General features: G+C 36.2%; 1 protein-coding gene across 1 annotated transcript in view; it reads right to left on the bottom strand.

Annotated features, from left to right (window-relative positions):
• The window catches only part of pawr (PRKC, apoptosis, WT1, regulator), a 127,646-nt gene extending 116,568 nt beyond the window's left edge, over positions 1-11,078 (bottom strand). The window contains 1 exon segment of the mRNA XM_056455584.1: positions 10,342-11,078. Coding sequence (XP_056311559.1) covers positions 10,342-10,812 — 471 coding nt within the window. The 5' untranslated portion in view covers positions 10,813-11,078.
• Between the last annotated feature and the right edge of the window lie 12,824 nt (positions 11,079-23,902).

Genomic DNA, 23,902 nt, shown 5'->3' with positions numbered 1-23,902 from the left:
GATAGCGATCCAAAAACTAGTACACCCAAATTTATATGTTATAGAAAAATATTGAATACAAATTTAAAAAGAGGGAAAAAAAAAATCAAGAGAAGCAAAAAATTTGAAATATTTAGTAGAAATTTTGTAGGTTGTAATTTTTTTTTGCAATATTTTGCTAGAATTTAATTGTATTATCTTTCAATTTCTAAATATGTTTGGTGACTACAATATTGTTTTAATAAATATATCTGCTTCATAAATGTATAAATGCACCAAAATACAGCCTATATTCAATTTTATCAAACGAAATGAGTGTTGTTACTCAAAATTTACTGAAAGTTAATTCTACTCATTTGCAAAGAGTTTTGAACTCAGTGTTGAAGGTAATGAGTTAATTAAATACCTCATCAATTTAACTAAAATGGAGTAAGTTCACAGTACTCGTATAGATTAGCTTTTTAACTCAAATGGTTTGTTGCAATAGCTTTTCCTCAAACAGTTTGAGTTGCCTTAACGTATCGGGTTTTACAGTACTCAGTTGGTTAGTGTTCTCTTCATTTATTGGGTTTTACTGTGCTCACATTGCTTCATTTACTCAAATGGATTTAGTTCATAGTGCTCATTAGGATTAGTTTTTGAGTTACCTTAACTTTTTGGGTATTACAGTGTACTGTACCAAACTTGGGTACAGATTCAGTTTTCCACATTCTCAAAGTGACCCTTTTGGCAATTACCAAACCAAATGACATGGATTGTCTTTCATATTTATTAAAAATCTAGTGAAGTTACTAAATATCCCAAGAACAGCTACAGACATTTACAAGGACTTTTTTGGAGTACTTTAGAAAAGCATTCAAATATATTTTCCCAAAATTCTTGTAATTTTGACACAATCATATCAATGACACCATCATGTCAAGTGGATTAGGGATCCTTCTGTTGTTTTACACCTGTTACCTAGTGGAGAAAATCTTATGCAGCATGCCCATATTTCTAACCGCTTTAGGTACACTGTAACATTTCTTCAAGTTGTCCCAACACAAATTGATTACATTAACTTAATCATTTTAAAAAACGTAAGTAGAGTGAACATAAAATAAGCTGCCCCCCCCCCAAAAAAAAAAAAAGAATTCTGTTGTCTCATTTTAAGTAAGTAGTTTGAACAAGTAGAATATGTTATTTTTGAGTGAATATTTTTTACATAAAGTTTGTCAAACTCCAGCTTCACAGTAGCTTCCCCAACACTGGTGGCTTATCTCAACAGGGGTTATACAACATTTTCTTTCCTCTTTTGAACTCTGCCCACTGATACTAAAGGCTTCAAATATTGAACTAAGAAGCAACCGCTCTTCTACAAAGACAAATATTGTAGATAAGAGCGAGCATACGCACAGAGGAAGCACCAGGTCATTTAGTTCATTCTCTATGTGGTGTCTGGTGCATGTTAATAAGTGACGACTCCATTTAGAGCGATGCGTCACCCCAACGCTGACAAAGCACTGAGATATTTCACAACCAAACAAAAAGAGCAAGTCTAAACACACAATCCTGAAAGGGGTTTATTTATAGTGTCTGTACCAATAAGGAAGAGCGGTGAACGCATGACTGTCACAATCAACCGGCTACTTAAATCATGTGCTACCTACCGTGACCATTCTTACAAATCCAAATGTAAAAGATGGCACCATTATTATATCTGCACCATAATGACATGCAACTGTATTGATTGTGGTTTGCAGACAAAATGGCAATGCCTGTCAAGTATCATAAACAAAGAAGCAGCGTTACCCCAAGGTTTATGAGAACGAGGGTGGGGGTGGTGTTTTCTTGCTACCTAAAATGACAGGTTTTATGGCATCTTTTCGTAAATTTGCAAAATATCTGTCTCTAAAAACATATTTTTGAGAGATTTAGAGCAATAAATTATACTTTTATGTATTTTAGTCTGTAATAGTCTTACATTCCCTCATGGAAATATAAATCCTTTGTACCAAACTTCTATACAAGTAAAACTGAGCTACTTTTAGTTCAGTATTCTAACTATAAATCAGATGGGCCATCATAGAATAAAAGTATCAAGCAGCCAATAAATAAAAACTTTTTCTGTCATGTTTAATCCAGATGAAAATGAAACAAATGTTTGAAATTAAATATTAACTTCATTATTGTTGTGAGATGCTATTTGAACACGTTGATGGAAATGAATCCACTGTGTGTTTGAGTGTGTGTGAGAAAGAGAGACAGAAAGAAAGAGGTGCATGATGTGTATGATGATAGATCATACACATCATGCACAATGTTGTGTATCATGACAGATGTGCATCTATGATATCTGTTAGATATTTTAAATTGATTCAAGGCAATTACCCTAGTTCAGGCTTTGGATAAATGGTGGTGCAATGACAAGGACCACACACTGGACGCAAAGAGCGGTACCATGCCTAAAAGTGGGATTTATTAACTTATTCACCAGGCTCAGCAGATATTTTTTTTCTGATTTCTATCTGGTTGACGCAACATATTTTACAGCATCAATTTCACAGCATGAGAAATACAGAGGAGACAGAAATGACAAGCCGTTGTATAAATAAGGTAACATGAAATGGTGTTGTTTGATTAATAAATGAGCAAAGAATAGATCTGTTCTGTATAAAAGAATAGTCAATTATATATAAAGAAAAAAAACTTCAAGTATGACGGGGGATGCCATTTGGGGAAGGGGGTTGATGCTTCCCCCAATTCCTTGGTTGGGGAAATACTAACGGCGTACTTTCAAGCATTGCAAAGGAAGAGATAAGCTCTCGCTCAGCACAGTGGACATTGTTTTAGTTACATAATTTTGTATTATTTGTTTGGGATGCAGTGACACGCAGTCAAATATTTTGCAGAACAGATCCACCACTTTTGACGCTCATTAATTATCATAAAAGTCCTCATGCTTGGTTGACGTGCAATGAGGGGTTTGTATCCTTAATAAACTATGACAGTTCATGTTCAATGAAAAATAAGAATGATTAATAAATCCATATAAAACAGTTTTAAAAGTGGTTTCGGTTTGGAGCTCAGGCGCACTTTGCACTGTGCACCATGCCAAAACCTAACCGATCCGTGCTCTGGCACACCTCTTCCAACCGGGTCAGGGCCGACCAACTAAACCATGCTGATGTCCAATTCGGAGTATTCACACTTGTCAAACGAACCAAGAAACATGCCCGAGCACAGTTCGGATAGCCTAGTTTGAGTGCACCCTAAGGAAGTGCATACATTTTGAACTGCAAGTAAATGAGTCTGCGTCACGCTTGAAAAGGCAGGACAGCTAAATAAGAAGTGAAATGAAATATGAGGTGATGGGACATTCCTTGGAGTTTTAGTCTCACTGCATTCCAGCTCTCCGATTATTGTGCTGATGTAGTCTGACATTAAATAAATGTAGAACATCATGTTTTGACTGTTTTCTGGTATAATAACAAGGGGTGACACCTAAGAGAGCAAGGCTCAAAGAAAGACCCTAGTGTAGAAAGTGAGACCCTACCCGTTTTCAAACTTTCTCCTCTTAATTCCCTCTCAATGGCATTACACCTCTGGTCAAGAATGTGGTGTAGCCTCTAATCACAAATATCAGTGGTAACAAATAAATGCAGGAATTTCCCTTGTTGAAAGGATTACCAAAAATACTCTTCTATGCTTGGTATATAGCCTGGAATGCTCCAGAACAAAGGGAGAAAAGAGCGAAGGGCTGAGCTAATAACAGGTTGCTTACCTTGCTTGCCCGTGACTAAATCTCAAAGGTATTTGTGGTGTGTATGTGACCTTGTTTGGAAAAAGTGGTGACCGTAAAACATGCCACATGCTTGTTTAAGCAGCAAAGTCTCATTTCTAGGCAGCAGACCGTTGCCAGCAACGCCAAATGTTAAACGCTCATAAAACTGCAAAACCAAATTTTTATGTTTGACATTAAACAACGGCATTTAACCGAGGTGCCAATCTTATGACATTTAACAACAGTTCAGTGACCGCTAGCAATAAGTGGATAAACAACCGCAAGTTGTAAAAGAAAGTAGTGCACTAAAAGTAGTATTTCCACTTCCTCTATAGTCTTGATTTTGGGACTTGGGTTCACGCAAAAATTTAAATGATGGTATTAATTACTCACCATCATGTCAGTCGTCTTCTCCCTCATCCTCCATAGATAGCATCAGTCTCAGCTCATTCAAACTCCCCAAAACAGATAATATGCCGTCAGCGGTTCAATCAGAATATCATCAAGCAATGAAAATCCTTTTGTGCGCACATAAATACTTTATTTAAAAGTTTATTTTTCTCAGTGTCAGTTTAGGACACGTTCATGTTGTCAGTATATTGCGCACATCTTGTCAATGTGCGCAATATACTGACACTCTAGAGAAGGAACTGTTGAATACGGTTGTTATTTTTGCTTTATGTGAGCACAGAGTATTCTTGTAGCTTGATAATATTCAGATTAGACCACTGATACATGACGTGTTTTAAGGATGTGTTTTGGTATTTATGGAGGATGAGTGAACTCTCAGACTTAATCTAAAATATCTTAAATTGTGTTCAAAAAATGAATGAATGCCTCTGAGGTTTGGAATGACATTAGTAATTAATAACAGAATTTTCATTTTTGGGTAAACTACCACTTTACCCAGACCCCACAAGTCACTAGCAGCAAAAGATAAGAAACCTTAACGTCTGTTTTTCATCACACTACTGCTCTCAGTGCCAAACATTTTCCAGTTGGTCTGGTTTTCCTTACTAAATGTCAGATATACAGCAAATTCTCATAGGCTTCACAATGTAAACAGTCAGGTATGATCTCTTTCAACGTTGCAGTATATGTAGGCCACATCCAGCTTCAGTTTTGTCCTACGGAGAGTGAAAAATGACCTGGCTCATCGCCAACAGAAAGTCCTTCAGCAAGAAACCATCATAAATATTTATTTCTCAGGGTAGCGAATTTCATCCAAATGGGACACGATATAAAATGATCCCCCGCTGATGGACAGCTATATCCAGGTTTATCCAGGAATAGTTTTGCAGCACAAACTCAAGCATAAAGGTTTTTCTCAGCACATTTTCAAGATGAGAATGTCGTTGTTTATGCGGGATTCGGAGTTTGAAATGGAAAACCGCCAGGCAGACCGGACATGGAGGCTTTTATCTCCTAACGGGTTGAGAGGATTTTGAGACTCAGCCAGATGTCAAACAATAGCATTCGCGTTTATTAGAGCTGCACTGACCTAAACACTCTGAAATTAAAACAAACTTCTCAGCCACACTAGCTAAACATAAGGTCCAAGGGAACATATTTTAAATGTTCTGGCTGGTGATATGAACTTTCAGATCTGTAATACTAAACAAACACATTATGGATTAAAGTTACAGTGAGATACACACATATACAGATGGCTGAAGTCTGATACAAGGTGTTTGCAATGGCTCGCAATGTCTGCAGTAATAAATTACTGACCAATTACACTGTAAAAGTGGTTAGTTGATTTTCCTTTATAAAGTAAACCTGTTGCTTTTAAAGTGATTATTTGAGTCTCTTTTCTTTTTTGTTTTTCTATATGTTGTCATTTGTGTGTCTACAGTACGAGCCATGTTTGTTCTTTGTGTTCTTTGGAGAGATATATATATATATATATATATATATATATATATATATATATATATATATATATATATATATATATATATATATATATATATATATATATATATATATATATATATATATATATACATATACACACACACACACACACACACATCCATCCATACATACATATGTATTTTATTTTATTTTTTTGCTCTTTTTTTTGGATGCGTTTTGGTATTTTTCTGGATATTGAAGGAGCTGGGACAGTTGTAGTTTATGGAGGATGAGTGAGCTCTCAGATTCAATCTAAAATATATTTACATTACATTTACATTTAGTCATTTAGCAGACGCTTTTATCCAAAGCGACTTACAAATGAGGACAAGGAAGCAATTTACACAACTATAAGAGCAGCAGTGAACAAGTGCTATAGACAAGTTTCAGGTGTGTAAAGTCTAAGAAGCTGAGCATTAGTAATTTTTTTTTTTTTTTTTGTGAGAGAGAGTACAGTTAGTGGTATAGCCAGAGAGGCAGTTAAGTTTAGGAAGGAAAGTGGAGACTAAACAGTTGCGTTTTTAGTCGTTTCTTGAAGACAGCAAGTGACTCTGCTGTTCTGATGTAGTTAGGGAGTTCATTCCACCAACTGGGCAGATTGAATGCGAGAGTTCGGGAAAGTGATTTCTTCCCTCTTAGGGATGGAACAACGAGGCGACGTTCATTCACAGAACGCAAGTTTCTGGAGGGTACATATATCTGCAGAAGTGAGAGCAGATACGAAGGAGCAAAGCCAGAGGTCGCTTTGTAAGCAAACATTAGAGCTTTGAATTCAGAGCATCAGAGCTTTGAATATACATTTTGTTCCAAAAATGAATCAATGTCTCTGAGGTTTGGAAGGACATGAGTAATTAATAACAGAAGTTTCATTAATAAGTGAAATATCACTTTAACCAGTCCCCACAAGTCGCTAGCAGCAAAAGACATGAAATGTTTAGGACTGTTTTTCATCACACTACTGCTCTCAATGCCAAACATTTTCCAAACATAGTCTGGTAAACCTGTTGCTTTTAATGCGACTAGTTGACGTTGCTTTTAAAAAGAGAGTAAACCTGTTGCTTAGGGCTGGGTAATTTGACAAAGTCAAAATCTCACTTATTTTATTTTTTTAAAATTGCCTTCATAGTTCAATGACAAGTTTCGTATAGTAAATATGTTCACATATTACAAGTGAGAGATTTCTGAATGAAGGTTGCATTACCTGATTTTAAAAAAACTAAAGGAAACACAAACCATCTATGATCTATGATTGTTTATTGAACACTAACACTGAACAACTGAAATTAAAACACACATTACCTAAAATGAACGGTGACTTAATATATAAAATAAATAACTTGCACTTTTAGAAACAAAATAAAGAATTTTCAATGTTTTTCATATTCATTCGTTCATTTTATTTTCGGGTTAGTCCCTTTATTAATCCAGGGTCGCAACAGCGGAATGAACCGCCAACTTATCCAGCACATATTTTACGCAGCGGATGCCCTTCCAGCTGCAACCCATCACTGGGAAACATCCATACATATTCATACACTACGGACAATTTAGCCTACCCAATTCACCTGTACCGCATGTCTTTGGACTGTGGGGGAAACCGGAGCACCTGGAGGAAACCCACGCGAGCGCGGGGAGAAAATGCAAATCCACACAGAAACGCCAACAGACCCAGCCAAGGCTCGAACCAGCGACCTTCTTGCTGTGAGGCGACAGCACTACCTACTGCACCACCGCGTCACCTGCTTTTCATATTAAAAGTAGAAAATAGGCAGTATCTCTTCTGAATAAAATAACTCTTTTATATGCTGTAAATAATATTTTAGGCTATTATAGGTTTTGAATGTCGATTTCAATTACTTTTCGATTAATCGGCCAGCCCAATTATTGCTTTTAAAGTTTTTAGTCCACAAAAAAGTAAGTAAATCTGGAGCAAAATGAGCTGTGCATAAATATATATATATTAGGTCAACTTACAAGTTCCAAGTTACAAAAGGTTTACTCGCTTTTGTAAAGTCAACTTGCCGCTTTTGAGGCAATGAGTTTAGTCCCGCCTACAGGGAACTCGCCTACAGGGAACTTTAAAGAAATTATTGACCCCTATAATAATGACAGTGGGAAACCAAGTTTAGGTTTCGGGCAGAGAACTGTAACTCCACAAAAGTCTGAAAACTCACAGCGAGCTCCTAAATGCACACGGTCAAACAATGAGCCCTATAAATCTGAACCCACGGCAGGAAGTACTGGGAAACAACCTCTGGAAAGTCCAAATGTCTGCTTTACCGCATATCCTTTCTCAAAGCTGTTCAGGGAAGGATATTTGGCACATTGTCACTAAATCAAGCAGACACAAAACCTGCTAGATATGTTCAAGAGGTGTGAGATATACTGCTGGACATCACCGTTTCAGGTGATGGGACACTAAAGTTCAACACATTTAGACATTTTGTCATAGCCATTAACTACCCTCACACTATGCCATCACTCGTTTATAATAACTTCAGCTCCAGACAGAATAATGTCAAAACAATAAATAATTTACCGAGCCCTACATTGGTGCAGTGAGACATTGGGGCATGAGCGTGTATACTTGTTCTCAAAAATACCCTAACATTAAGTCTTGGCCTGCCCCCTACTTCCCAAACTACTTTACCTTGGCACAGTGCGAGGGGCTAATGACAGGATATCTCCAGCCAAAGCAGACATACTGGTCAGCCTCCAACAGTAACTATCCGCAGGGCAGTGGAGCTGGGTGGTAGACATTCCCATTGGCATACTGCACTAACAAGCCTCCCACTGCTCATGCAGGGGAATGTGACGGGTTGAAAGGTGAGAGATAACGGTGACAGATTTGGAGTCTAATTGTTATGGCGAACCGATCTGCTAATGAAGTGTTTTTAACTAGAGGAACAGCCGCACCGTGTTCTCCATCGCCTCCATCCCATGATCTACAACATAACTCAGCAACTCACAGTCATTATAAATCATGAAATGGAGAAAATATGTATAATGTGATTCCAATCTGTTAGTCATCAGACTTGTTGCCTTCTAGTCATGATTTATGTGAGTGTTGTTTGGAGGAGAACATGCATTAAACAGATATTTCACTAAGATTACATAATGTAGGTATGCGGGTACACTCATTAAGTGACATTTAACGATGAACTTCACAGTTAAGTTATATAAATTGGCCAGAGTTGAGTCTAGATAAGCAAATCTGGTTGCAATAATGTCAGTTTTAGACAAGATTACCAACAAATTACTTAGAAAAAAATGTTCTGTGGTATTTGGACACTGATTATCATTTGTTTTAGGCACGTAGTATGGTTAGTAGACGTAAGATTGCAAATATGGCTGTAATATTGCAAGAACCAAGCAAGCTTGTATACTTTAGTTACAAAACATATTTAGAACACTTTCAGTAAGTAAATATGGTTGCATCTCAGGACATGGGCCTTCCCCATGATAATATTATGATTGCTGTGTTTTTTTTTTGTTTTTTTTTTTTGTTGTTGCTGTTCTTATCGTTCATTTTGCAAATTAATGCAGCCAATAAAAAGAGACATGATGGTTTTATCTTGTGTTGCTTACTGTACACGTACATATGGCAGATTATATACTTAGACTATGGGGTTTCTTTTTAAACTAACAATGTAGTAATATATTGTATATATATATATATATATATATATATATATATATATATATATATATATATATATATATATATAGTAATAACATTGCATTCTTATAAGAGCATGCAAATACATTGCAAATTAATATATTCAGTAATAGAAGTAAAGTTGGTTTTATATTCACACATTCGTTCAGTGACAACTTGTGACACACTCCCTATATTGTTTACCATGGCACTTTGAAGATTCAGTCTGAAATAACCTGCAAGTGTGACTTGAAAACAACATTAACACTGTTTATTTGAATGTGAACACTGCTGTAAATAATACTTTTATGAAATTATATTATTATGGGGAAAGTCCGAATGTGCAAATATAAAACCAACTTTTATTCCTCTATTATTCAGCACTAAAGTTTACATTAAAGCATCCTATGCAAGTATTAATTACCAATAAGACAGACAGACAGACAGACAGACAGACAGACAGACAGACAGACAGACAGACAGACAGACAGACAGACAGACAGACAGACAGATAGATAGATAGATAGATAGATAGATAGATAGATAGATAGATAGATAGATAGATAGCTTAAACAAGCACCTGATTATTGTTTACCTTGTAATGGTTAAATAGTAAAAACGTGCTTTTTAATTTTAGTTACAATATATAAAGCAGTACTTTGTTTGTTGACATCATGCCATTGGTGACACCATTTGAAAACTAGCATAGCGGCATGTTTTAAAGGCATGTAAATACAGCTTCATGTATACCAGGGCTCACTATTAATATACAAAAAAGTTAATAAAAAATAAGGTACTTACACTTTCTGTACAATGTATATTTGTTAAACTGTATGCTTTTACACAATCTACAAAATGTCTAGATCTAGAAACAACTTAAACAAGCAGTACCATGGTATTATTTTGTTTTTAAAAATATAAAAACCTTTAAAAAACAATGTCTATGACAGCTGTAGTAATAAACAGCATCTTAGTAGGCTATTGCCTTGATGAAAAGGGTAATCTTTAAAGCAAGTGAACTGACCTCGTTGGACGGTATGCTGACAACACCTGTTGACCTCCTCTTCTCTCTTAACTTCCTCTTCTCGATCTGTCCTTTACCCTTTCTGGCGCTGGGTCCTGAGCTCTTCTTCTCTTTGCTCTTGCTGTGTGTGGGACTCTCCTTATCACTGTCATCCACGCCGGCGGGGCTCGGGCTCTCCGCCTGGGGGACTGCGCTCACTTTCTCCGGCGTCTTCTTCAAGTTTCCCCCGGGCGGCTCGGATGTCTTCGGCTCGTCCTTTAGAGCGGATGAAGAGGAGGACCGAGCCACCGGATAAGAGGGCGCAGAGGAGACGCAGTTCACCGAGCTGCTGCCGTTGTTGTTTAACTCCGTGGTTCTCCCGGTGGCGGCAGCGATATCTCCAAGCATCTTTGCTCTCATCTTTTCACGCTTTGCTTTCCATTCCTCCAGAAAGTCTGTCGCACTGTTAGATTTAAATCCTCCTGTTGCCATGATTTGCTTTCTCGCAAACGTTTCGTGCGACCCGGATAACTTTTTCACTTGTAAACACAGACACGAGTACACACACTTTTTTGTTCAGATCCGCGACATTCCTCAGAAGTGTTTCAAAATAATCACAAAGAGTTTAAAGTTGTCCAAAACTGCGATGAAGTCGCTTCAGAACAGTGTAAAGCTGTCAGAAAGTATTGTTTTCAAGCAAAGTGTCCGGTAAAGCTCACCTGCGCGCGCAGGAACAGTCGTCAAGAGTTCAGGTGAACTGAGCAATGGAATGAACTGGATTAGTTACAGGCGCACTCACGCCGAGTCCTGCCCCCGTTTCCGAAAGCTTACGAAAATGAACGGAAATAGCCGACAGTCCATTTGAAAGCGAGTTTACGCTGCTAGGCAAACTTTTTTTTTTCTTTTTAATTTGCTTAAAGTTTGATTACATTATTTATTAACTGGTAATTGTTTGATGTTAGCAATATTTATATTATATTATATTATATTATATTATATTATATTATATTATATTATATTATATTATATTATATTATATTATATTATATTATAATATATTATATTATATTATATTGATTTATATTGATTTATATTATATTATATTATATTATATTATATTATATTATATTATATTATATTATATTATATTATATTATATTATATTATATTTTGTTTAGAATAAGTTATTGCTACAGTGTTTATGAAAAAGATGATAATGAGATATTTGACATGATATGATATGATATGATATGATATGATATGATATGATATGATATGATATGATATGATATGATATGATATGATAGACGGACGGACAGACAGACAGACAGACAGACAGACAGACAGATAGATTAGATAGATAGATAGATAGATAGATAGATAGATAGATAGATAGATAGATAGATAGATAGATAGATAGATAGATAGATAGATAGATAGATAGATAGATAGATAGATAGATAGACAGACAGATAGATAGATAGATATTTCTCTGGTGATGAGACATCAGACAATGTGTATGAGAGATGAATCTGCCTGTTCTCCCACAGGTCCTGTGAGAGCATGAGTCACTGTTTCACAGAGTTTGGCTGTTTGTGACCTCAAGACTCTCACAGATGATAAACCTCAGAGTGTTAGATAACAGAAGTGCACACAGAGTCACGCATCTGACTTTCGCAATCTCAGTCATGCCATCAAATTATCTGAAAATTGGTATTTACACATTTTTGACATGTACTAAGATATATCAGAATGCCCAGAATCGCCTCTGAGGGGAAGCTGATGTTAAAAATCAATACAGAGAAAAAAAAACATAAATATACTCCTTTTTCTGGAATGCTTTGAGAAATGTATGTTGAGTAACACATGTAAGACAATGTTAATTTTATGTTGCCTCACAGCAAGAAGGTCGCTCATTCGAGTGCCAGCTAGGAGGCATTTCTGTGTGGAGTTTGCATGTTCTCCCCATGTCTGCATGGGTTTCTTCTGGGTGCTCCAGTTTCCCCCACAGTCCAAATGCATGCGCTATAGGTGAATTGAATAAACTAAATTGTCCGTAGTGTGTGAATGAGAGAGAATGTGTGTATGTTTCCTGTGTTGCAGCATGGAAGGGCATCTGCAGTGTAAAATAGTAATTGGCAGTTCATTCCACTGTGGCGACTCCTCATAAAGCAGGGAATAAGCTGAAGAGTGGGAGAGAGTAATTCGTCTAGTACCTGAAGCATTCGCGAATGAACGAATCACTCCCACTCCTCATCACTCACTCGTCATATTAATGATTCGTTCAACTCAGCTAAGATATGGATTCAATTTAGGAAGCACACAGACCTTCTATTCTTTCTCAGATTTTTAAAAAACACCAATATGGATGAGGCGTTCTGAATATGGTTCAGCGCATAAAGAAGAATGATGACCTTCATGAAAATTGTATTTTTTTAGGTTTTTGAAAAACTTTCCAACTTATTCAGTAGTATCTGGATGCAGACTTGCAGTCTTAGACATGGCATCTCAAACACATGCACTTAATAGAGCTTTAATTAAATGCATGTTTTATAGTATATTAAAATAATAAACAATTTATAAATCTGTGTCCAAGAATATGACCCATTTTAGTCTCTGCATCAAATTGTATTTGCAAAAGTTTTTATTATTTAGGCCTTCATAGAAAATTTTAAATGCAAATAATGTGTATAATTGAGTTTTTTTATATTGCATGTACTAATAAAATATCAAAATATGGTTGAAATAATGTTCAATTGTCATTCAGCAAAACAACATTGCAATTTTGTTTTGTACAAGTATAAGAATAGTTGATGTTTCTTGCATTACATAAAAAAAAAGTTTAAAGGGCACCTATTTTACGTTCTTATTTTTATTACATTTTTTCAAGTTTTAAGATAAGTCTTTTGTGTCTCCAGAATGTGTCTGTAAAGTTTCCACTCAAAACACCCTTTAGATTATTTATTATACCTCTCAGAAGAATTTTCTGCTCTAAACACTGTATAGCTGTTTTTGTGGCCTGTACCTTTAATGCTTGTTCTAGCTGCACACCGTTCACACATGTCAAAGTGTGCCTCTGTGTCAGATAAACAGCACAGTGACATACATGAAGAAAGCAGGAAAGCAAGAAAGTAAGAACTTTCCCAATCTAATGTTTTTGTTTTGGAGTTAATGAGTCGATGAGAATGATGACACACACAATCACATTACAAAGTTCATGTACACACAGATAGCACGCATGTTTAACTTTGTTCAGTTTTTGCACACAAATTTGACAGGATACATGTTAATACTCACTGCTGTATGGATATCTGTTATGTTAATGAATGTAACATCCATAAACCGGGATTGAAGCGTCTTCTTTTATAATTGTACTGACATGCGGCTGTGGTGATAAAGTAAAGATGGTAAAATCGGCGTAATACATTTTTAAAACATTTTCAACTTGATGATTGATGATCACAGAGAGCTAAACAGATCTTTTAATCTCGTGCTTTGCGCACGTTCTGTCTTGTGGGTATGACTATACGCGTTACTATAGAGACATGTTAATATGTGACTGTCAATCAATTCGGTGGGCGGCGAAACCGCACTCCTATGTCAAGTTCCGGTCAGCCTTAAAATGGGAGGGATTTGGATCCTATTTTAACGCCAGACATTTTTTTAAAAAGAGACATTGTCTTTATATCACCCCAATATGACTATGGACACACTATACTGTACCTACACACAGTTCTGTCCAAATAGCTTACAAAAGATGATTTTCATCATAGGTGCCCTTTGCTGATAACATGATAACATTGTGGACAGTGGGACAACATAGAAAACAATTGTGCTTTGAGTCCCAGCTTTCCCGTTCCTATTCCCCAGTCCTTTTCTAACTTTGCTTCCTGTTTACATACTGTCCTATCATAATAAAGTCAAAACGTTTTTTAACCAAAAAATTGAGTGAAAACCTAGCAATGTGAAAGACAAAGTATAAATATTAAATGACAATTCGTATTTTGAGTCTTTTAATGTCACCAAATAATTCTTGTTCTAATGTCTGGCAAGATTTTTGATATGTATAAACTTTATTGTTACACTGAATAAAATATCAGTGTGTGTCTTCTGTGAATCATGGTAAAGTCAGCAAGGAGTTTGTTATTTAAGCCAGCAGCTCTTTTGTTTATTTCCCTCAAGAATGACTGGAATTTTATAGTAGCTTTGCAGAAAATGGACTACAGCTTATATACAACACAAACCCCTCTGCGTCACAAGACTCAATGTCCACTCAAGTTCTTTTAAAACACAAACATTTAGCTCTCTGAAAGTCTCTGATTTACTCCTATACACTCCAAACAACTTTTCGTTTAAGATCTCTGTTGGTTGTTTTCTGTACACACACTGACAGATAATTGGGAGAAATCTGTGGAGGAAACAATAAGGCGTCTGCTCTATAAATAGCCTGTGATGCACAGACTGAGCTTCGACTAAAGCATTTTGGGAATGTTTTAATGTGCTTTGGGAAAAGTCACTCACTCACTGCACAAACACTCATCTGTCACTCAATGACTTGCCTTGGCTTTTAAGTCACGTCCACTTAACATACCTATAATGTGTCGTCCAAAGAAACAGATAAGTGGAGCGTTAGTCCCGCTTTGAGAATTAAATTTAGTTTGCTTTCTTATCTGTCGTCGTCTTTTTTTTTTAAAAAGAAATGTTTGCTTGACTGGAGAGATTCCCTCGCTTCTGAAAGGAGATATTGAAGTCTGCTCTCCTTTGAATTCAAAAATCTCGCATTAAGCTTAGGTTTTAATATTTAGTATTTTTGATATTTCCAACCTGTTATTTTAGAGTAGAAATAATGACTTTTGCGGTCTGTGGAACATCGGAGTGACAGACGTTTTCCTGTGGCTTTAGACCAGTTTCACATTTCAATTCACAACTGAAAATCGCAGCAGATTAATATGACAATCAAAAAAGTAAAGTTAAAGAAATGTGATGTTATTTCACATGACTTTTCCCTCATATTCCTTATATATTTTTCCTTCTTTATAAACGAAACTACAGCTACTATTTATGGAACAATTGACGTCAGATCTGGAAAAGAAGAATTACTGCAATGAGATGATATCTACAAGATGACTGATAAACAAACTGACAGACAAACAAAGAAATAAGACATTATTCAGTAGACAGTATTGGAAACTTAAAACATTGAATAAACTAACATGACAATATACTCCAAATATTATGCAGACACGATATTTAAAGTTATTTTGAAAACCATATAGATAGATATATAGACAGACAGCTAGATAGATCAGATGGATGGATGGATGGATGGATGGATGGATGGATGGATGGATGGATGGATGGATGGATGGATGGATAGATAGATAGATAGATAGATAGATAGATAGATAGATAGATAGATAGATAGATAGATACTTAAACAAGCACCTGATTATTGTTTACCTTGTAATGGTAAAAAAAAAACGTGCTTTTTAATTCCAAATTCTGACCCTACCATCTGATTGTCGCAGCCGAAATGGAGACTCATCACCGGACCATTCTCTGTGAACCCTAGAGATGGTTGTGCGTGAAAATCCCAGTAGATCAGCAGTTTATGAAATACTCAGACCAGCCCGTCTGGCAGCAACAACCATTCTGATGCTCGGTTTGAGCTGTAGCAGACTGTCTTGACCATGTCTACATGCCTAAATGCATTGGGTTGCTGCCTTATGATTGGTGATTACAAATTTGCATTAACGAGCAGTTGGACAGGTATACCTAATAAAGTGGCCGGTGAGTGTGTGTGTGTGTGTGTGTGTGTGTGTGTGTATGTATGTATGTATATATATATATATATATATATATATATATATATATATATATATATATATAATATTTCTAATATATTTTAAAACAGTATGCTTATTAATAGCTATATGACATCTACTATTTACATGAAAACGTGATTTCAAATGGTGAAAAATCTCCTAGTTCCAACATAATTCATGGCAACGTCTGGTCATTGTGACTCCCAGCCTTTCAGTGATGATTATAAAGCGCAGGCTTGGACTTTTTTCCCCAATAACAGTGGACCATAACCGTCCCATCTGTGTTTTGCCATCTGCTAAAATGGGTGAAGGCTGACAAAACGGGTCATTCGCATTGTTCTGTGTGCCACACATATTTCAGCTGGTCAGGTTGGTTCATTTCTATTCAGTTAGTCTATTAAACGTTTGTCAGTGTGTTTTCTGGTTGAACAGAAGCACGGGAATTATTAAAAAGTAGCAGCTGTACTCATTTATTCACTGAATGGCAAATTAAGACACACATAACACTGTAACGGTAGCTTTAGCGAAGAAAGTCATGTACTTTTTTTATTGTGACCTCGTGATGTTGTGAGTCATAAAGCTAAATGGTTACACCCCCAAACGCATCAGGAAACATAACAGTAGAGATTATTGCACAATACACAACTAAACCGTGACGTTTTTTAATCATATTCACATGATTGTTTCGTAGAAAGCTGTTTGATGGTACAATGAGAACTTGCAGCACAGATGATGTCGATTAAACTCATCTTTCATGTTAAGCTCACTCAGATTCTGTTTACAGCTGGTATTAAACAGATAGTTCTTCCAAAAATTAAAATTATGTCATCATTTACTCATCCATTTGTTCTAAATCTGTTTGAGTTTCTTCTGTTGAACACATACACGCACTCACACACATAAAGATGTTTTGAAGAAAGTTGTCTGTGACCTGTATCCACATAGTATTTGTTTTTCCTACTATGGAAGTTGATGGTTACAGGTTTTCAGCATTCTTCAAAATATCTTCTTTTGTTCAATTATACCCATTTGAAAGTGAGAAAACAGTCCATTTTCATTCTTGATTGAACTATCCCTTAAAGATGGGTTTTGCCGATCCAATCACGGCATTAAATACAGGTATAAACCAGGTCTAAAACTTTAATCACTTGTAAATGCTTCCAGATGTAGTTGAAAACACATACGATTGGATTCATTTTGTAGGCATAAAAACATATCTATTGACCTAATCTTTTGACTTTGTAAAAGCAGAAATGTGTCATGTTTTAAAATAAAATTTCATATTAACCAATATGGATCAAATAATGTACTTCATATAAAATACTAGTGTTTTGAACCATATTACAGTGAAGTGTATTGTAATGTCTTACTGTACATCATACTGTAGTTTTACCCATGCTAATTTTGGTAACTATGTAATAAATACTGTCATTCAGCTTGTTGGCAACTATTGAACAGTTTATTATTAATAGTTGTTGTGTTAGCAACTAATCAAAGTAGATTAACTCAAGTACTTTACTATTGTGTGGTTCAAAAAACCTATAGTATTTTATGTGTTTCTGTGTTTTATTATTTCTGTAAAATTTAACAAACTTATGCCTTTACTCAAATCAAAGTGTTTCTTGGCCCTAGAGATTGTGTGGTTATTCAGTGTGGTGATCTTGCAGTGTTGCAAAGTTTTGTTATCAGGTCTCTCCCACTTTTTAAAAATGTTAAAAGACATTAATCTAAAAAATTATAGTTGTAGGTCTCCATTTTACAAGTGTTGTTACAATTGACAAATAAAAACAAATGGACACGTGAAAGTTCTTACATATAGGCAAGGCAAGTTTATTTATATAGCACATTTCATACACAGTGGCAATTCAAAGTGCTTGACATAAACAGGAATAAAAGAGACATATATGAAATAAATGAATACAAATAGTATAAAAACAGATTCAAATGTGTTAAAACAGGCTATAAAACAATGAAAAAGAAGAGAAAAACATATTAGTGCGATATAGTCCCTTAAAGTACATGTGAAATCAAAACTAACCATGTTGATTTTGTTAGCTCACATTGCTAGTTTTGTGGTGAACAATTCATCTGTACATGTTAAAAAAATGTTTGCCCTTGTAATCTTTGACTGAAATCTGAAAATGCACTTCCTGATTAAATTCAGTTAAATTCTCTAATTATGTCTGAGTTATTGGGTGTGGCTAACATACTTAACCACACCCTTGCAACTTTTTTGACAGCGATATGACAACAAACAGAAATGGCGAGGAAGAGGTGTCTGTTAAGTTGTAATAAGGCTCCCGAAATTCTTTTCCAATCTTTCTGAAATGCCTACTCTATCCAATCAGCTTGCAGTAAAAAAAAAAAAAAAGCCACGCCCACTGTTTTCTCATTTAATATTCTGTTTCGCTACAAAGGAACTACGGCTGCATCCAAAATCACAGACTTCCATTAAAAATTGCATGCTAGATAAGTATATCCAAATTCATAGTAATCTAAAAACATTATGTGAGAAGTACCTGGATGACCTACTACTTCCGGCGAAATTCTGAAATATGCATCTGATGGATGCTATGCTATCCCATAATGCAACTTGAGGGAATTCATGAATGGGAGTGAAGTGACGCAACTGACGCGTGTAGGTCAAGTGATAATGACAAATGCCGGATGTAGTGCATCCAAGTTCCATTCATACTACTCGCATTCACACTCTATAGACTGTATATTTCGAATGGTCATGTAGTAAATTCAAATGTAGAACCTACTTGAGTACACTGTAAAAAATGTAGGGTTCCACACAATGCCATTATGTTTTCCCAACACAAATCAATTAATTTAATTTAATTGTTTTACCAATTTTTTTGGGATAGAACATAAAAATGTTACCCCCACCCCAAAAAACTTCAAGAATTGTTTTTGGAGAATTTAAGATTTTTTTCAGCTAAGACTCTAAATAAAGAGTTTTAACAAGCAGCAAAAAAAATTGAGTGTAGTTATTTGAATTTACTACACAGCCATTAGAAAAGTATGTTCTTTTTAGTATGAATGTGAATAGTATGAATGGAGCTTGGATGTATACATCGACCGTTTGTCATTATTGCGTCGCTTCACTCTCCTTCCAGCCTGATTTCATGAGGAACTGTAACTATTTTACGCTGTCAGTTTAGTGGCTAATTCGTGTGAATTCGTACGAGTTGAGTACGACTTTAAAAAGGAGGCATGGCACCCAACCACATCCCTAAACACAACCATCATAAGGGGATGAGCAAACTGTACTCAATTGTATGAATTAGCCACTAAATCAAAAAGTTACAAATTGTTGCTTATTCATGAATTCCCTCGTTGCATTATGGGATAGCGTATAGCGTCTATTGGATCCACACTTCATTTTCACGCTGGTAATAGTAAATCATCCAGGTATTTCTTGCCTCCTGTTTTTCAGCATTTTTTTTACTACAAATTTGGACATACTACTCTGCTTGCATACAGTGTGTAATGCACTATAAAATAGGGAAGTATGCACTTTCAAACTCATCCATTTACTTTCATAGTAAACAAACAAAAGGTGGGTAAATCATGAGAGGTTTATTTGGGTGAACTATTCCTGTATGTACATCAAGCATGATGGCAATACCTTCGATTCAGTGTGTGTTTTAGGAGTTATCCTGTGCAGTGTCTTTTTGCCCCATAGACCTCCATTGCACATGCATTCCTGTAACTATGACTTTGTTTTTACAGATTTAAGTTATGAGATGAAGACCATGTTCTATCGTAATTCAAACTGAACCACAGATCCAGGAGAACAGGAGCAGAAAATGGATTCAGGAGCACAGATATGAAGGTTCCTGAAGTTTTCAAGCCCACCATGATGATTGAGTTTTAGAGGGAAAGATGAATAGAAATGAAGGTTGTGAGTGAAGTCAAGCGGGGAAGAAATCCACCCTAAAGGTCTCAGTTCTGGCCTCATTACAGGTTAATAAACTGGTAGAAGTGAACTGTGGAATGTTGATTTGAGTGGATGAACAATGATGAAGCACCTCACTGAAACAGCACTGAAGTCACAGGAAAATCCTCAGTAAAAATCTGCTAATGTTACAGAATATGTTTAAAGATCAGGTTGTTTACAGTACAAGGACCACAGCATGGCAGAAATATTAACACAGCTCTTTCTTAAGATGGATGCTTTCATATAATCTGATTACAGCCCAGTTTAGTTGTAAGAACAACACCAAAAGTTTCTTAAATTCAATACACATCAAAGCAGTACATACACATCACACAAACATACACATAAATAATATGAATAAACAACAAACAATGAAGTGGTAAAAAATAGATACCGATTACATCATTAAAGTTTTATCTTAATTACTTTTCTAATTACCGTGTTTGAAAAGTAATTTATTTACTTAAAGGAACACTCCACTTTGTTTCGAAAATAGGCTAATTTTACATCTCTCCTAGAGTTAACCATTTGAGTATGACCATTATCACCTCGTTCCAAAAATTCAAGAGTTTTGATCAGTTTTCTGTTTAAAGCTTGACTCTTCTGTAGTTACATCATGTTTCAAGACTGACTGAAAATGGAAAGTGTTTTTATTTTCTAGGCTGATATATGGCTAGGAAATATCAGAATAAGAAAGAGCTTTATTGCCAGGTATGTTCACACATTTGTTTTCGTGACAGAGCTTCTACAGTGCAACAGGATTACAGAGACAGGACAAAAAACAGATAATAAACATATTTTAAAAAATAGAAGCAAGTAGTGAGTGCAAATATACAGATTGAGAAGTGTATGTACATGTTTATTACTATATACAACATTATATGAGTAGCTGTTATGTGCAAATTGGCATGTAAAGTGTGTTGTTAAATTAGTGTATATGTGTATAAAAGTGTATAGCAAGTAGTGATGTTGGTTCCACAATTATTTTCACCAAGTGTTCATGAGATGGATTGCCTGAGGGAAGAAACTGTTTCTGTGTCGGGCTGTTCTGGTGCGCAGTGCTCTGTAGCGTCGACTAGAAGGTAAAAGTTCAAAGAGGCAGTGTGCTGGGTGTGAGGGGTCCAGAGTGATTTTGGCAGCCCTTCTGCTCGCTCTGGATAAGTACTGTTCTTGGGGAGTAGGAAGGGTTGTACCAGTGATTCGCTCAGCAGTCCGAACTATTCGACGTAGTCTTTGGAGATCGTATTTAGTAGCTGAGCTAAACCAGACAGTTATTGATGTGCAGATGACTGATTCAATGATGGAGGTGTAGAACTGTTTCAGCAGCTCCTTTGGGAGGTTGAACTTCCTCAGCTGACGAAGAAAGTACAGCCTCTGTTGAGCTTTTTTGACAATGGAGTTAATGTGAGTGTCCCACTTCAGGTCCTGAGAGATGGTGGTGCCCAGGAACCTGAATGACTCCACTGCTGCCACAATGCTGTCCCTGATGCTCAGTGGGGGGAGAGCAGGGGGGTTTCTCCTGAAGTCCACTATCATCTCCACTGTTTTGAGCGTGTTGAGCTCCAGGTTGTTGTGGCTACACCAGACAGCCAACTCCTTAACCTCCTGTCTGTAAGCAGACTCGTCACCGTCCTGAATGAGGCCGATAAGTGTGGTGTCATCTGCAAACTTCAAGAGCTTCACAGAGGAGTCTTTTGCCTGTCCGTTAGGAAGCTGTTGATCCACTGACAGACAGAGGTGGGCACAGAGAGCTGAGTTAATTTGGGCAGGAGAAGTTTTGGGATGATAGTGTTAAACGCCGAGCTGAAGTCAACAAACAAGATCTTCACATAGGTTATAAAATGTGGGCCTGGTGCTTTTTTCCTCTTCTGTTTCCGGAAGACCTGGCGCACCTCCTCTTCACTGAACTGAAGTGCAGGTATGGGGGAGGCGGGGGGTGGTGGAGGTGTTAATGGTGGCGTGAAGAGCAGTTCAGAGTGGGTGTGGGGGGTTTTCTCAAACCGGCAGTAAAACTCATTCAGGTCGTTTGCAAGTCGTTCGTTGTCTACATTGCTGGGGGATGGTGTCTTGTAGTTTGTGATGTTTTTTAAACTTTTCCACACGGATGCTGAGTCACTGGAAGAGAACTGACTCCTTCGTTTCTCAGAATAGTTCCTTTTATCGACTCTGATCTGGTATATCGTCGTCCCAGCGTAATACTCGAAACTTTCCTGTTGTACCATTGGCTGCAGAAGACAAAGTCATATTACACAGCAATGTTACCTAGTTGGGGACTATTTTTGGGAAATCTAATGTCATTGCACCTGCTGCAGTCATTGTATGGCAGTTAAGTCCCTTGATTTGCATTTTTTGAGTAAAATGCTAATGGTCTAATCTGATTCAATGATTTATGCTAAGCTAAGCTAAGAGTGCCTTTTATTAGACCCAGAGATATTCTTAACTGTAAGGATAAACTGGTAAAACTCAAGCAGGTGACTTGTAAAATTAGTTTATTTCCAAATAAATAAACAAACACAGTATTACTTGATACTACAAAAATCATATAAATATGAACATGACAATAAAATAAATATTTGAATCAAACATGGCTTTAAGCTTTATTTAAAAAATAATACTTAAAATTGTAATAACAAACATAACATTCTTAAATTAACAAACAGAAACGCTCTGTAAAAAAAGTTAAACAGTATACTCATGAAAACCTTTGAAAGTAATGATGTCATATTTCATACATAAAAAATACTGTTATTGACTAATTTCTTAATTGACTGCTTCATGCTTTGTTCATGATGAGGGTGTTGAGACTTAACTCCTTTAAATCTCAACACCCTCATCATGAGCAAAGCATGTTTTAGTGGAACAAAGATTTGTTATGTGTGAAAATAAGAAGGCAACAGTGATTTCTCCTGTCAGTAGTTCTGAATGAGGAGGTGGACAAGCAGCTGCTGGATGACGAGCTCATGACTGGGAATCTAGCAGGTAGATGAAACAACAAAACCAAAATCAATCCCATCAGGCCCTGCGGCAGACAATCGATTCCTTCTTTCAAATCGCTTTCTGCCACACTGGAGACCTGCAGCCGTGGACATCATTGAACATACTGCATTCATAGATACATGAACTAAATAAATACGTGTATTAAACCTACATAATACATTCAAAGTCAATGCATTTGGAACCAAAGACTGCTTTATAAAACTGCACTAACTGCATCAGAGATAGACTTTCTACCTTTTTCTTACCAATTTATAAAACGTTTATATTTAAATCATTTATTTTTATATATTTAAATCATTTTTATATTTTTATATAAAGTTTATTTTTAAATCAAAATCGTTTATAAAATAAATGAATGACATTAAATTATTATTATTATTATTTATAGGCTTAATTATTTCAAGTTTTTATAATCTGAGAAATGAGCGTCACGATGGCACAGTGGGTTGCACGATGGCCTCAAAGCCATAAGGTCGTTGGTTAGAGCCTCGGTTGGGTCAGTTGGTATTTCTGTGTGGAGTTTGCATGTTCTTCCTGTGTTCGCGTGAGTTTCCTCTGGGTGCTCCGGTTTCCCCCACAGTCCATGCGCTATAGGTGAATTGGGCAAGTTAAATTTTCCATAGTGTGTGTGTGTGTGTTTGTGTGTGCAAGAGTGTATGGATGTTTTCCAGTGACGGAATACAGCTGGAAGGGCATCCACTGTGTAAAACATATGCAGGATAAGTTGGCGGTTTATTCCACTTGTGGCTAGCCCAGATTAATAAAGAGGCTAAACCGAAAAAAGAAATGAATGAATAATCTTAAAATTATCACT

The sequence above is a fragment of the Danio aesculapii genome, chromosome 4 (assembly GCF_903798145.1).
Source record: "Danio aesculapii chromosome 4, fDanAes4.1, whole genome shotgun sequence".
Classification (NCBI taxonomy): domain Eukaryota; kingdom Metazoa; phylum Chordata; class Actinopteri; order Cypriniformes; family Danionidae; genus Danio; species Danio aesculapii.
This window is presented reverse-complemented; position numbering and strand designations above follow the sequence as displayed.